This window comes from Pezoporus wallicus, unplaced genomic scaffold (genome assembly GCF_028554395.1).
Source record: "Pezoporus wallicus isolate ANWC-B61680 ecotype Strahan unplaced genomic scaffold, APGP_CSIRO_Pwel_v1 contig_2012, whole genome shotgun sequence".
NCBI lineage: Eukaryota > Metazoa > Chordata > Aves > Psittaciformes > Psittacidae > Pezoporus > Pezoporus wallicus.
In genome coordinates this window covers 513,678-530,592 of record NW_026639840.1, presented here as the reverse complement: position 1 = coordinate 530,592, position 16,915 = coordinate 513,678, and the positions used below count along the sequence as shown (strand labels likewise).

General features: G+C 37.6%; 1 protein-coding gene across 6 annotated transcripts in view; it reads right to left on the bottom strand.

The window, feature by feature from the left end:
• Positions 1-265: 265 nt before the first annotated feature.
• KAT6B (lysine acetyltransferase 6B) overlaps positions 266-16,915 on the bottom strand; it is a 113,357-nt gene continuing 96,707 nt past the window's right edge. For all 6 annotated transcript variants that reach the window (XM_057416401.1, XM_057416403.1, XM_057416404.1 and 3 more), the window contains 5 exons: positions 10,535-10,766; positions 8,272-8,431; positions 7,385-7,651; positions 5,850-6,156; positions 266-4,131 (listed from right to left, as the gene is read on the bottom strand). In XM_057416401.1, the coding sequence (XP_057272384.1) occupies positions 1,649-4,131; positions 5,850-6,156; positions 7,385-7,651; positions 8,272-8,431; positions 10,535-10,766 (3,449 nt within the window). In that variant the 3' untranslated portion in view covers positions 266-1,648. The remainder of the gene's footprint in view (positions 4,132-5,849; positions 6,157-7,384; positions 7,652-8,271; positions 8,432-10,534; positions 10,767-16,915) is intronic.

Below are 16,915 nucleotides of genomic sequence, written 5' to 3'. Positions count from 1 at the left end.
ATATTGACAACCTTGTAATGTATTAAATACATATTTATTCAAGATTTTATTAAGATTATTAAAAAAAATAATCTTAGATACTCTTTATTTTCACAAGGTGTATGCAATTATGATGAGTAACCACCTACACTTACGCTCTAACAGCCTAATCTACACCCCATCAACTTTAATGGGCTTTAGATCAAGCGTGTGAGAGCGCTATAACAAACACTGTTTCAGGAGGTAATTCCCATGCAACATCAAACTATGACAAGACACAAGAGGCTAAAAATGGCTCATCATAATTTATTTTATGTTAAAATGTACAGCTTGGGGGGGGGTGTTGCTTTTTGCAGATTTTATTTTTGTTGCTTGGGTGTTTTTTTGTGTTGATTTACTTTTAAGTGACTGACTAAAAAGATAACAGATAAATACAAGAGTGTCACTGGGTCCTATTTTTACAAGCCTCTTCTGTTCGGCCCTTACAGTCACTCTGTACAGGTACAAAGGCTACAAAAAAGGAAGCAATATAAACAGACACAAATAACTTTTGCCTTTTTACATGCGATCTGTAAGCTTAGTTTGAGCTATTCACACGCTACTGCTCTATTTTTTCCCTTAAAAAATAACTCCAATATTTTATAAAGATAGAAAAATCTACAGATGGAATGAAAATGTAAAGTTAGAGGCATTTCCATAAAATAGCAACTTTACACCAAATTCACTACTTTTTTTTTAAATCCTGCCAAGTATCTGGACATATATGAAAATGTTTCAAAACTTGACAAATAAACACTGAGATGTTTCAACCAACAAAAAAACGTAACAGTATTTATAAAACAGAAAGCTGCCTTTTTTACTACCCCAGCCCCAAAGAAACTGGTCACAAAAATGGAAAAGAATCTCAACTTTACACTAAACATACAGCAATAAAACCCTTTGAACTAACCAAAATGTGAATAGCTTTTGCAGCTTTTTTTATTAATTTTTACAAGTTTTATAATTAACAAAAATATAGTTCTGTTTTTTTTACCCTTCAAACTAGGGTAACCTAATCAAGGCAAAAAAATTAAGAAATGGCTTACTGTTAAGCACAACACTTGTACAGTACTACAAAATGCACTGTCACTAACAAAGACATTAGCGGCATGCAGAAGTGTCACCTTCAGAAACAAAATAATACAATAAAATAACTGCTAAAAGGCATTTACATGTGGGGAAAGGAGAGAGAAAAAGCTCACGATCCAGTACTGTCTGATAGTTTTGGAGTCTATTTATCCACATTTTTAATGGGAGCAGGCACATAAAATGGCTCTGAACCATCAGCTGCTGTGTTAATTGCAGTTCATAGAAAGAGTTCTTCCTTTCCAGAGAACTTCAAGCTCAATGAAATAAAAAATGGAAAACCACTTAATTCCCCCCAAAGAAAAAGTTTAATCCCACAAAGTTAAAAAGAAAAAGAGAAGAAAAAAATAAACAAAACAACAGAACAAAAAATAAAAAAAAATAAAAACTTGTATAAGGCTTTCTGCTGCATACAGCTTTTAAATGGTGCCAACAAATGTTTTTGCATTCACACCAATTGCTGGTTTTGAAATCGTACTCTCCGAAAGATACTTGTGCAGATCAATACAATATGCCAGTTTGGTAGTCTGTCTTTCCAAAGGGCCTACCTTCTCATATAGGATCCATTAAGAGACTGTTTAGACATGCCTGTATTCATGTAGCCATGATGCCCTGGAGGAGTGTACATCATGTTACTGTGGGGTGCTGTCTGCATTGGTTGCTGTGCATATGGCTGGGTTCCCATCATCCCCATCTGCATCTGCATAGGGTACTGGGGTGTCTGATTCATATACCCATGATTACTGTGATATCCACTATTCATCATTGGCTGGGACATACTATAACCATTCATAGCATTAAGGGTATTCATATTCATGTTCACTGAATTAACATTATAAGCTGGGGCTGGCATCAAATTTACACTCATGTTCATACCACGCTGCATCGTTAAGGTCCGCGTGGGCCCTTGCATGGCCACAGTCTGTGAAGCACGCCCATAGATTTGTGGCTGATGGGCTGCAGCAGCAGGTGGCAGTGGCGTGGATTTGGTTCTCACAGAAACGTGACCTTTGCTGGCCATCTGAGTCTGCAGTCTTTGGGTGTGGGAGATTCCAATGTTCGATGAAGCCATATTACGCTGCAAAAGGGGAGGTGGTAAATTCATGGGAGGAGGAGTAAGGTTGGGGGGAGGGGTCATTGTAGCCTGTGCTTGGGGTCCTCCAGGAACAGCATGTGGAGACTGAGAAAGCTGAACAAGCCCTGTATTACTTAAGGGGGTTGACAAAGAGGCACTGTTTGCATAGGAAGTTACAGCAGCTGAATGGCTGTAAGGCAAAGAATGATCCATAAGCGTGTTAGTTAACTGTTGCAGTTTGGCAAGGCTGAAGGTGGCAGATGGCTGTGAGTAATGCCCTGCTCCAAATTCACTCTGCCCCATTCTTTCATATAATCCAATGTTGGCATTGCCAGTCTCGGGGATTTCGGTTAACTGCATAGGTGGTGTAAAATTAGCAGCCATGCTGCACTGGGACAACTGCTGGTTGCTGCTTGGAGGCCTTTCAACAACACAACCTTGGGGAGATTTTACATTACAAGTGGGAGGAGAATTGATGTTTGTTTGCATCATACTGCAGCTTCCATTAATGCTAGACATCTGCTGTGTCACTGCACAGCTACTCTGTGTTAGGTTACTAGATGTCAGGCTACTGTATGAGCAACTGTTTTGAGAAGAGTTGTTTCCACAGATACTACTACCCATTGTAGAATCATAACTGCTTGGGTTTTCATAGTTTTCTGTTGTGCTCTCAATGCTCCCTAAGTCACTAAATCCACTATCCACAACTTGTTGCGAATGATCAGAAACTGAGGGAACATCCATCATTGGGCTGGTCTCCATGTTCTGTAGAGATGGCACAGAAATGGCATTTTGATCTGGGCTGATCTGAGCATAGCTGTTCTCTAAAGGAGCAACGTTTGGACTATTAACAGAACGAACTGACTGGCTGGGATGAGAGTGCACAGATGAAACTGGGCTACTGTGGTCAGACTGCTGACAATCATCTAGTGTGGTCATTTGGGGACTTTGGTCATTATGGGTATAGTTTTGCAAACTTCTACAGGCCTCTTGAGTCTCTGCACAGTCCTGAAATGTATCTTCATTTTCACTTGATTCTTGGGTTAGAGACTGTACTGCTTGAACTGTCTCTGAATCAATCTCCATAGTCTCAGTATTCTCTCCCTTGAAACTGGAATGTAATTCTTCACCAGCTTTTTGGTCCTGGTTGTTATCTGTATGATCATCATCAGATTCAGGCACTGGGTCTGAATCTGTACAAAGTTCTTTCTGGTCACTTTCACACTCATCAGCTGCAAGGTCAACACCACAATCCATTAAATCCTCCTGATTTGAATTACCAGTTTGAACATTTACGTCTAAAAAAGATTGCTGTGTTTCCAGCATTTCTTTGAAGGCTTCACCAGGCAATTCCTCTTTCTCCACTTCTGATGAACCCATGTGGCTATCATCTTCATCATCTGCATCATGATCCTCATTGTGAGATGGTTCTTCATCCTCTTCCTCCTCCTCCTCTTCCTGATCATCCAAATGCACAGACTCCTCTTTTTGCAGAAACACCTCTTCCGCTTTCTCTTTTTCATCCTTTGAATCGATTCCATCTTCTTCTATATTGCTTTCTTCTTCCCCAGATTTCATTGTGTCATCTTCTTGTTTTTCAAAGGGTTCACTGGGTGGATGCAGAGGTTCAGGTTCTGCCTCTTTCACCTCATCATCTGGTGGCGGTAATACTTCAACAGGCTCTTTAATCACTTCCTCCGTAACAGCAGTAACTGAGCAGGGCTTATCTTCAGCTACTTCTTTTTGTTCCTCCACCAACACCTGATAGTCAGGCTCCATAGGAGTCTCAGGGGGAGTGTATAAGTTAAGCTTAAAGCCAGGTTTTCTTTCTTTGCTTTGCCTCCATTTAGATGGACCACGCTTAACTCCTTTGGGCCAACCCTGCTTACTCTTTAAAGGTTCAAGATTGTCTTTAGTGCTTTCTTCCAACACAGCTACATCTTCTGTATTATCTTTGGGAGGCAATAAACAGAGACAGAAGGAAAGTCTTAGCTTGCACAAACTAAACAATATTTCAAACATAAACCCAAAAATAATTATAAACTCAAAACATTAAGAAACTCTGGAACAAGAGGCATAAATGGATCTCAAAGCACAACAGAATGATATAATATCTACAGCTCAAACACACACAAGTCTGTAAAGTGTTCTTGTTCAGTGGCCTTTTTATAGTGACTATCAGAACCACCATTTGTACACTAGAAGACTCCCAGAGCTTTAAGTCACATGCGAACTAAATCCCAGGATCTTCTCATGGGCAGCATATCATGACAAAGCTCAAAGTACATGACAAATGCAACAGATAGTTGAAATTAATCACAGAATGCATCTGAATACTAAATGAATCCTTTGATTATTAAAAAAACACCCTTCCCAAACACACGAACACATTCCTTCCTCTTCTCTCTTCCCAGATACCACTTATACACCACAAAAACCTAGAATTCTCAGGATATAATATGCTGTGTAATGGCTTCAGTGACATTCCTTTGCCAACTTCTGCCACTCACTGTAGTGTTAGAACACTCCTACAATCAATTAATATGATGACATGGTTCATGGACAGACACACAGTATCAATGTAGTTAAAGAAGTGCAAACCTGACCACTGGGACACAGCTGGAACACTCTGAATTTGTTACTATTAGTTTAATTCATTTCCATTGAGAAGCAGGAAAAAGTGCTAATATTCTAATGTACCTGTGAACTGGTTTGGAACAGCACCAACATTTGTAAGCATGGTTGCTCTAGTCACACAAAAGCTGTTTAAAATAGAAATCAGTGCCTGATCCCTCCACTGAGGATTACAAAGATTAACTTCCCATGCAATTATGAAAACACTAAAATAGTACCCATTGGCTTCTTCTAGAAATTACACAGTTCTGAGATTCCAGCCATTCATTCTGGAATTAAAACTTATACACATGACTTGAGAACCAGGAGGCCAAGGGATGAGTGTATGTTCGGAACAGCTCATTAGTAGTTCCACTCTCCATCCATTACCTTTTCTGCCAGGAAATATCCCTGAAATCAAACTAGATAAGCAGCTTTGAAAGGACATATTTTTAACTACCTCTTCCCTTTGTGGGTAAAAAAACCACAGGGACCCTAATGCTGAGATCCTAGTATGCCTAGTGTAGCAAACATTCAATTACCAACAATACTGGATGGAAAGATATTTGTGTAAATCAAATCTTACTCTTGCTTGTATCCTTTACTAAGGATACAAAAGCATCACTAGACAAGATTCCAGTGATACCCCTGCTCAATTGTGCATTAAACACCATGCTGTAGGGACATAAAAGTTGCTTCTGGCAACATGACAAGGACTGCAGTGCTCCAGACTAAAAAAATATTTGTTTTCTGAACACAAAAACTAGAATATTAATGGGTTATGAAAAACAGAAGTAGTAAACACAATCAAAACATGAAAAATCTGAAGCCTCCACTGAATTTTAATGAACTAAATGAGATTAATGGCTCCTGTAGCACCTCTAAGCAGGAAGTATTAAGATTGTAAGATTTTAAGACCAAAATGGCTAAATAAAAAATAGCTAAATAGATCTCATTAAAAGATTTCCAGATTTCCCGGATTTATGACAAAAATAAACACTTCCTTTGAAGGTCACCAATACAATTTTGTGAAGATAAAAGAAAACTTTCAGCTTACTTGTACAATTGTCATCACTCCTGTAACAAGTATCTTTCTCCTCCTTGCTCTGCTCTTCTTCCTCCTCCTTCTCTTCTTTTTGCTGCCCAGGTTGATACTCGAAAGCTTTTCTAATTACAGGCTTCAAGTCATCATCTTCCCCATCCATCTCACAGGTAGGTTCCAGCTGTGGCATGGGACATTCTTCATCTGAGTTATCAAATGGCTCATTCAACACCTCTGTTGTTTCAGAAATTGTCTCTGTTGTAACACTGCTATTAATCCTTCTGCGTTTACGCCCCCTTTTCTTTTTCAGTATGAAAGGTCTCTGAAAAATAATTCCACAAATATAAGTCTTCCTACATACCTGTTTGTTAACTGAATCTGGGCATAAATAAATCCATTTTTGTAAACAGAGTTTATAATAATCTATTTAATGATTGAGAAAAAAACCCAAAATTTATGTAGACAGATTCTAAAAGTGAAATGTAAAATAGGCATGCATGTATACATGCATGCAACCTTTCTGTACGCAAAAATTAAGACTAGAATTTTCTTCATGTTGTAGTGACTTTTACCTTCTGTCAAATAATATTCATACCAATACTACATAAATTGTAACTTCCCAATAACCTTCACAAGTATCAAAGTCTATACTTCTGCATTTCTGGTTTCTGCTATTTTAGAAGTATGTATATAGAAAAACAGGTAACAGCAAAGAATGTGACCCTCAAGCTTCACACTGGTCTCAAGAATACACTAAAAGAATCCTACACTTGGCTGCTATAAAGGAAAAACCTGTTCAACAGTTTATATTTCTATTATTATGCATTCTCAGGGATTTACAGTAACTTTTAAGTTTGCTCATCTAAAGTATAAACAAAAGGACACTCCAGTTCCCTAATTCTAACCAGACATGTAAATACATATACTAATACATATACTTAGGCCACTGCTTTAAAATTTTTGGATGCTTAGCTTAGTAATTTAAACCATTCAAACAGCTGATTTTTTCAATGAAATTAAGTGTTAATAAGCACTGCTGTAACCAGAATTTAACATTTAAAGCCCTTGGAATTTAGGAGAATATGGGTAAAAAAAAAAACCAAAAACCCAAAAAAACCCCTTTTAACAGCATCTGCTTTAAAAAAAAAACAACAGTATTTCCCTTTTAAGGAGTTTCTGTATTACAGACAAGAAGATAACAAACACCACAAGCTGGACTCCATCTTACAATGAATAAAGGAAAAAACATCGAACTAATACCAGTGTCAAACAGCAGAGGGCAACCACTATTTTAAAAATTAACAGAAAATTTTGATTATTTTTTTTTTGTGTGTCACTAGCATTTTAGAGTTCTGTCAAAACTGAAAAGATGAAAGAATGGACTGAGAGGAAGAAGCAGAAGACAGGAGTTGTTCGGTGTCCAAACAATACAGAACAGATTACAGCAGTTTAATAAATGTTCATAAAAGACCAGATTGTTATTTCAGCAATAACTATTTGATTGAAATCAGAGATAAATGACTTGAAACCAAACCACTGAAGTAACACACCTTTCTTTTTATGGCCAGGGACTGTGGCTTTGTCAGCCGGGGAGGTGAATTCTGCTGACTCTCATCCCCGCCATCCTCCTCACTGCTTTCCTTCGATTGCTCTGTGGATTGCCCTCGCTCCCCCACCACTGCCACACTTTCCGGAGATCGCAAATATTTATTTTTAGATTGTACTTTTGCAGGTGATTGCCTACTATTAGTTCTTGTGGAGAATATTTCTTGCTCTTCCTTTTCCCAGCAGCTAGCTTGTTCCATCAGACGCTCAGCCTGAAGGGTTGAGGTTAAAATAACAGGTCACTGAAACAGCATTTACTTAACCATATCCGTTACGTTCAGCTAAAGAGTTACAATAAGTCAACCCTGATTAGCACTGCTGGCTAACTTAGCAACAACATTTCAGCTGAATCATCTAGTAGCTCCTTTACAACCGTTAGGATAACAAACCAAAGAAGATTGCATTTCATGGGATATTTAGCACTATTAATGATGCAGCGAATTGATTTAAGTCCTTTAGCAGTACATTACATGCCCACTGACTGGATCACTTTGAGCAAGTTCATAACACAAAGAATCGATTGACACTGCAGCCCCTGAGCTCTGCACCAAATTTGATCTGATTACATGCTCTTCGACTACTTCACGAGTGATAAATACAGCTCCATGACAAGTGAGTCAATGTTTTAAGTTATCATATTAATTCCCAAAAAGTTACCATGTCTTGCTGCACAGCCTCCAAAAACTGAGCATTACAGTAATATCAGTATCCTCTACCATTAAGCAGTGACCAAAGTTAAAACTGCTCTAATTTAAGACAGCCTAATGTTGAATATTCAGAGTAATGAAATCCAAAGGAAGGGAAATTCAGCATAAGAAGTTGCTGCTATTACCTCCTTTTCTGCTTCTCTCTCTTCTTCAGAAACTGCAGCATTGGAAACTAACAAAGGAGTCCATCTCAAGCTTTCAGGATCTACTTCATTGATACGTGGATTCGCTTTCAGTTTCTCCATATGACTTGAAATCAGCTTTTCCCTTCTAATAATTACAAATCTACAATCCAATAAACAGGAACTTATTTTAGAAAGTAATCTCCCAAATCAACCTTCCTACAGTTTAAATCCTTATGCACAATAAAAAATAGATGGGTAACTAAATGGATACATCAAACTACAAATATCAGCTGACACACATAGATAACATGCTTACACTACTGTCTGTTTACTAGGAGGAAGTGCAGAAACAGAAGTATATGAAGTGAAAGCACAATGCTAAACATCACCAGGGCAACAGAGAGGGACATAAAGGTTTTATAATTGACTACTCTAAATGCATGCAGGAGGCTTAGTGTTGGCACTTCAGTAACTGGCAGAACAATTTCCGATTTTAATATGACACATAAGCATAAATAGAAAACACTGTGGATCATCAAGTAAAGAGTGAGAAAACCATTAATATCACAACTGAGGATGGCAGCTAACTGGACAAGAAAGCAAGTTAGAAACACAGGTTTTCTAACAAAGAATAAACATGTAATTTATCCCTATGTTGATGCAGTAGAAAACAATTTTCTTATTACTATGAAATGAAGTAGATGAAGACTAACATAAAGCACACTATGCTAATATACCAGCATGTATCTTGCCAGAGTCCCCTGTTACGAAGAACTATACAATTCTAAACAACGAAAAAATTCAGTGTTTTTTAGCAAGGCTTTCAAATGCTGTAAAAATCCGGCAAGTTAAATGACAACATTGCTTTCCACTGAGAGAATGCTTTAAAAAAAAAAAACTAAAAAATTCAAAACCAGGTGAACCCTTTTCACAGAATTGTGACAAGTTTTTACTTCACTACATGTGAGAAAAATTAACGAAGTGTAGCAAATCATAAAAAGCCATACCAAATTCCCAAGCTTGGTCTCTAGCAGGAATTTCAAAGATGTGATTTCTTTCCCTGGCTCAGCCACTGACCTTCTGGATACCTTGAGCCAAGTTAGTTCACCTGCCTGTCTAAGCTTTACTACCTGTGAAAAAAGACTAGCTAACCTTGTTTATATTCTGATTTTTATAGATGAAAAAACACAGTATTTTCCAATAGGGTGTCAGAGTTCAGGGTCTGTAATAATTTGTGCCAGGGTAGAAGCTGCACATAAGTAATACTGGATTCTACCTTAAAATGCATTCATCCCATCGGATTGTTCATAAATAAACATCCCAGAAAGTTAATGTTTCAATGCAGTGACAGCCCTCCTCTTAATACTCTCATAACACCACCCTGTAAGCCAATCTCCTTTCTGAATACTTGCATTTTTTTAGTTCAAAACTTCCCAGCTTTGAATACTAACGCTGGTGCAAGTGAAAAATCACTGAAGCTGAGCTATTCCTGATACTCATTTTTTCTGGCAACCATCTGTAAGGCAGTTTTGCTTATTATAAAGTTTCTTACTGGATATTCCAATCATAGAATTACTAAGCTCTTCAGAAACACAAATACCATTGAAAGTCATTTAAGGCATTTTACAAAAAAGAGCCCAAACAACAAAACCACCACACTTAAAATATGTAATATCAATCAAGATCATTAAGAGTTAAGATATTTACAAAACAGGCCATCAGCTTCCCAGTGCTTCCCAAACGTTCAAGATTGATCATAGCATTAAACAGAAACTACCATTCCCAGTACTTTGGGCAGGAGGATTTCATGTAGAGCTGATCAGATCCAATAGCTTGTGTGAATTCAGTCATGACTGAAAAAGGGGATATGTAGAGAGAGATTGCCACCCACAAACCCAGATTTTTCCCTCACTGGTATTCAAAGTAAGATATTTGCAAACAAGAGCTGGGAATTGTACTTACGGAAGATGATACTGAATGAAACAAAATTCTTCTCTGAAAATACTTCAAGCTGGCTGCACCCTTCTAAATAACCATTAACATGAAAAGAGGATCCAAAAAAACCCCACCATCCGTATAGGGAGAAAACTCTTTACCCCATCAGCAAGACCTGGCTGTACTCACTTCTTCAGTAAGATGTTTATCATTTACACTGAAATTTACACAGACATTTTTCACATCAACCATTTTCCAAGTAGAGAATGTGAATATCTGGTCTCAGTATTTTTAATATTTTTTTTTTCTTTAAACAAGATTCACTGACCTATCTTGTCTTTTATCTATCATGCTATGTTGTTGCAGTGTTGTGGCAATATCATGTGGGCACATTCCAGTAGCTCGACTCATTCCTTTGATGCTGATTTGTTTTTCATGGTGGCAGTTAAGGTATTCTAATATAACACTTTTCCAGTAAGCCAAGTATGAGAGACGACCCAGATCAGACAATGGCTTTTCAGGAGATCCTGCTTGACCCTCTCTTCTAGAAAGTAAATAGCCTATAAGGAAAAGAACCAGAAAACCTTATTGAGATAACAAAACCAAGGAATTTTATCTACCCCTTAAGAAAGGTGGTATTAATACAAAGATCATCATGACCGATTAATTATTGGCAACTCTTGCAATTTAAGAAAGTCTGTCCATGAAAGAGACTGGTTTTCATCATTATAGCATTACAGGAAAAGATTAAATCCTTCTAGGAGACTCAGATCTTATGAGAATCAAACATTAACCACACCCCCAACCAAACACACACACCCCCTCCTTAATCATAAAGAGAAAAGAAAAAGCCAACGTGTTTCAGAACCAGTCTCATCCTACACAATCTCGTTTAGAACTACAACTTCCTGGCCTTCTGAGAAACTTTTACACCTGAGCTACATCACTGAAGCCACAGAATTTTCAGAAGAATCTCAAGAGGAAGTGTAATGGGTAATACCATTTAAGTCTTTTTTCTTCAAGAAGCCCCAGCTGACCTAAGTTTTTGATTAAACAGTAAATTGCATTTCAGAGGTAACATGTAATTCACAAGTTGAATTACCAGAAGAGTTACTTAGAAGAAATAATAATAATCTCCCTTAATGTTTAAGAAGAGTCACATAACTCCAATTCACAGTCTTCAAAACCAATTTCCAATCAGCTATTATAAAACACAATACCTTCATTTTATAGTCGATATTTGTAATAAGTCCTTTTTAACTCTTTTCAGTTTTAAGAAACTTCTACCATTTAAAGAACACACCTGCCTGGTAGTAACTTAAGTCTCGTATTTGCCACCATTAAAACTAATTCAGGAATAAACCCCCACAATTATTAAAATATATCCTTTCACAGTAGTTCATCCCTCCGTGATACATATTCTACACTTTACAAACACTACCAAAACATGGACCTTGAATACCAGGCTTATAAAACGCTTATTCCAACAAAAGCACGGACATCATGCTTATGGAATTACTTTACTCAATGTCATTTGGTATCCACCAACATGTACAGTTCTTTTGCCTTCCAACATTTTCAAATACTTTTTTTTTTCAAATTGGAATCCCTCCTTTTAGTCTTCAAAGATCACTTTAACAACTACCTAGTGCAACCACAGCCCATTTGCTAAATAAACTCTCCTGACTTCTTCACAAAGTTTCCTCCAATCAGGTTAATTGTAAATTAAAATCATAGGATTAACATTCAGCTTTGAGTGAAGCAGTGGCTGTTTCCCTATTTTGCTGTATGCTGTACCATATGCAAACTGTGCATGTTCATACATCTATTTTCTCAAATATGTAAAAATATGAAATGCACATACACATACATGTATATTTACTCAGCTTCAAACAATGGTCTTCCCATTTTCTAGGGCAATGGAAAAGGTCCACAACAGAATTTGGAAAGAGTTCGGATGGTCATCATATGCAAACACCCAGTTTGCATAAAGATGCTTACACAGAAAAGCAGACATCCTACTACATTTCAGGTGGTCAGTAACAACACAGATACTGAAATAAGTACTGTTCCCTACCTATTAGAATGATTTATGAAAAAACCTGTCAGAGCTTCAGGAAGAATACCATCCCACATCTGCCTACTTCTACACAGCACATACATGCTTATGTAAAACCTGTCTTCATCTGCATGGTACCACTGGAAACTCAGCAAGTAAACTTATTCTGTTTTACAGAACAAACACTACTTTAAAACTGAAGAAAGGTGGTTTACCATGTGAAGTTGCAGCATATTAAGTTTTTTTAGAACTAGATGATACATCTTTGTACTATATGTAACTGTTCTCAACAGGATAAACACAAAAGGATAAGCACAAAATAAGACCTGTAACACCTAGTCTATTCTGCATGATTTTAGGCAAAACTTCACCTGTACCTAGAAAGAATTTTGAAATAGCTTGTTCACAACACATAGCAGTAAGTTTTAGACTAAGACTCTGTTGCAAAACTGCAGCGGTACAGGTAGTGAAAGAAGTCTCAACGCAGAAAAACAGAAGGAGAATAACCCGCATTTTTAAAATAAATTCAAGAGAACTTACAGCTGCTTTGAGTAACTTTACAGTTTAACCTTCCAGCTTCACACTGAAGAAAACCCATACACAAATACAGTGTTTGTAAGCTGTCTGCAAAACCTGCATTTCATTCTTGTATTTCATTACAGCTGAAAATTACTTTGACAAGAACTTTCTTCCTCTGCTTCCATTTTCCTTATGCGTAACAGGGCTGTAACTATACTTTCTTTGCAAGTATCATACAAGGCTTAGTAAGAAACCAGTACCAGAGTTTGAATCATTAGTTAAGCAACCACAAGTAGCTTTACAGTTCTACTAGTATATCCCTGCTCAATGGATCTTACCAATCACTGGGAACTTTGAGACTAGTTTCTTAGTAGAAATTTTCTCATACTTTCACCCTGCATTAAAGGAGTGACACAACCTGCATGGCAGTAACATTTGTCTGTATTCTTCAACTGTTCTACAATGTACCTATGCTTATCCAAGATACATTCTATAGGATCAAAAATATAAAGTTGAAGTTAACAGTCTCAGTTACATGCAGCCAGCACTGAATGGAAAGTTTCTCTTAAAAGAGATTCTGTGATTTGAATGACATCCATTAAATTAAGCTTACCAAAGAGATGCCAAATAAAATTGATCTAAGTTAGAATCATAGAATAGTTAGGGTTGGAAAGGACCTTAAGATCATCTAGTTCCAACCTCCCTGCCATGGGCAGGGACACATCACACTAAACATGTCACCTAAGGCTCTGTCTGACCTGGCCTTGAACACTGCCAGGGATGGAGCATTCACAAATTCCCTGGGCAACCCATTCCAGTGACTCAACACCCTCACAGCAAAGAATGTGAAACTTCCTAAACTTCCCCTGTTTAAGTTTTAACCTGTTACCCCATGTCCTACCACTACAGTCCCTAATGAACAGTCCATCCCCAGCACCTCTATAGCCCCCGCTTCAGATACTGGAAGGCTGCTATGAGGTCTCCACGCAGCCTTCTCTTCTCCAGGCTGAACAGCCCCAACTTTCTCAGCCTATCTTAAAACAGGAGGTGCTCCAGTCCCCTGATCATCCTTGTGGCCCTTCTCTGGACTTGCTCCAAGTTGCAGGTAAATAAAAAACACTAATCTTGGTTTCTTGCGTATCTATTTCTGAAGCATCCGAAATGAGTACAATATACCCCTGTTAAACACATACCCCCAGTGTCATTGTGTCGACCTAAGTAATGGATAGCCATAAGGTAGAAACTTGGAAGAACCTTCTTAAACTATAACCCCTGATATCAGACCATGAACAACAGCAACATAGAGAGGATAAAATAGCTCCTCCCCACACAGCCCCCAAGAGTAAACAAGTCAGAATATAAGTTAGACACACACACACACTAAATTAAAAACAGAACAAAAAGAGAAAAAAAAAAAAACACCTCAAAACAAAAAACCCCAAAACCCCAACAACAAAAAGCCCCTCAACGAACCCCTCAACAAAGTATAAAACCTGATCTAGAAGAACAATGACCGTCTATCTTATTTTCTGGGAATGTAGTGATACTATCTCAAAATTAAATAGCCAAAATACTATGAATGATTTTTATTTCTTGCATTATCTTCAGACTTCATAGTGAAGCAACATGCCACATGCAGTTTACAGCCTTTTAGTTTTGTCATGCAAACCTCCCTAGAACCACCAAGGTTTTATCATATTCAAGATTTTATCATATTCAAGATTTAAAACAATTAGAAGAAATTCAATCCGAGAACGGTGTATGATGCATATATTTCATGCCTCTAATAAAAATTCAGGAGATAATCAGACCCTAAAACATAAAGATATTAACTTGAGCAGTATCTTGCAATTTCAATCTACATCATCCCTAGTATGTAACTTTCCTGAAATAGCTGCAGCATGCTCCACAATGCTGTAGCTCACACGAACAGCTACATGAAAACAAAGCACTTAAATAAAAATGAAAACTTGAATACATCTGTGTCAGTCTCCAGAAACTTTGTTAACTACTGATATTTTTATGTTTCATTCTGCCTCTTAAATCAAACAGCACGAGATCAGAGGTCTGTCTTGATAGTACCCTGTTCTGTCAGTGGCAAACAGAAAAAATATCCACAGGATAGACTAGAACAGCCAACCATCTTGTGACACTCACATGTCAACAGAATTAGTCTGGCTCTGGCCAAATTAACCCACGAGATGTGTATCATCCTCACACCATTTGGAATTTTATAAGAAGCTTGTATGACTTGGTAAGTATCACTGTCTTCTACAAGCAACACAGAGTTTATCTTCCTCCTCCATTCACTGCATTTACCTATGTGCTCGCTAGTACGGGCCTTTATTGTCATGTCCACTAATACGCCTGGTACTGATGTGAGATGAACTTTTATCTCCCTAGCTCTCTCCTGAAAATCTAAAAATCAGCATCATACCAGCCCCTTTTCAGTTCTGTGGCATGAAAGCAGTTTTATGCATACAAGTTATAAACTGCCATAAGCAGCTATTCTTTCAAGTCTCCAAATCCCGAAGACACATCCTTCTTTCCTTGCCATACATATTTCTAAATTTCAATACCTTGGCTTTCTAATATTAAGCATAAATCATACCAGTTTTAAATATGGCAGATATATTTTAGTTTAAGGCAGCTGAACTGAATTCTATTATCTACTGAAGAAATAAAAACATGTCCCTTTGCTTTGAACTTTGTAGCAAAGGCAGCCAAAGCTGCAAGATGTCAGAGACAAAGATTACACAGAGACCACTGGCACAGGAAGAAGGAGCCAAAGACACTAAATAATTGAATTGGTACACTGAGAAAAATCAAGTGAACCAACTAAAATTGACAGAAAGAAGTCAAATGAAGTCTGAAGACATTCTTTAAGGACTCACCTGCAATCTGTGCGCTCTCTCTACAAGCTTTGTATTTTATAGCAATGAACACATCATTTTATAACTTCATTTCTGATGAATGGTCAAAGAAAAGAGTTCTAGCTAAAAACAAGTTCCGTTTCTTTGAGTATATTTCAGACTGACTACAATCATTATAAAGCCATCAAGCTTTCAAGTCAGTCAAGTAACTTAGCCTGATTCAAGTAAACCACAAAATCAAAACTCCCACTCTTGTCCTCCCTTCCCTCCAGCCCATTTGTGAACTGGATGTAGGTGGCTGAATTACACTTGACTGTGTGCAATGCAAGAGAGTATGGCTGCACTGGGGCGCAGTTACACTATGGCATATATACTGCTCAGGATTAAATAAACACTTCCATTAGTGGTTTCCTATTTACCTGAGAAACAGGAGAACTTAGCCAATATGAAGGTTTTAAACAAGTGTTTTTGATGTAATTACATTTGCTATTCCTATAAAAAAAACCCTCTTGAATAATCCTAGAAATGCTGTATTTTGTATTAAATGCAAAGATTACTTTCTTCAGCTTGAATAATCAATAGGTTGGCATCCACACTTTTAAGTGTGGCAGATTAGATTCTAAGAAGGTTAAAATGAGGGCTATATTTGGCTTGTTAAATTAAGTGTATTTGCTCTTTTTTCTGAGATTATCACTACATCTCTTGCAATCTCCACTGGCCGATATAATTACACATTTTACTGAAAATTCAACACAGCCAGAATACAATCCACCCAGAGTCTCCTGAAGCAGTTTCTAACCAATCTACTCTAAAAGATGCCAGCAGCTGAACCTAGTATTATCTATGTTCTACTATCTGCATCTGACACATCAACCTCACCACACTCTGCCACAAGCAACAGACACTGTGCTGACCTAACTCAACTCCTCCACTCCCTGAACCTCACTGCTTATGGGTAGGCAGGTTCTTTGAGAAAAGTGCCACAAAGGCACTTCATTCTTGTGAGGCCATCAGGTGTGATGTTTAACTATTGTTCTGAAAATTAGCTGCATTTTCTTCAACAGAAACAGACAGAATCAGCAAAAATGTGCCTGAATGGCAAATGAGAGTACTGAATCTCACTCTGCACTTGGACAAGTACTTCCAGATTTTCCAGTTTGTTTCTCCCATGCCACTAGCAAGAAATCCATGTATTTTTCACTGATGCACATTAAAAATTAAAACAGTCTTCAGAGTGGACCCTGAGTGTAGGGATTCA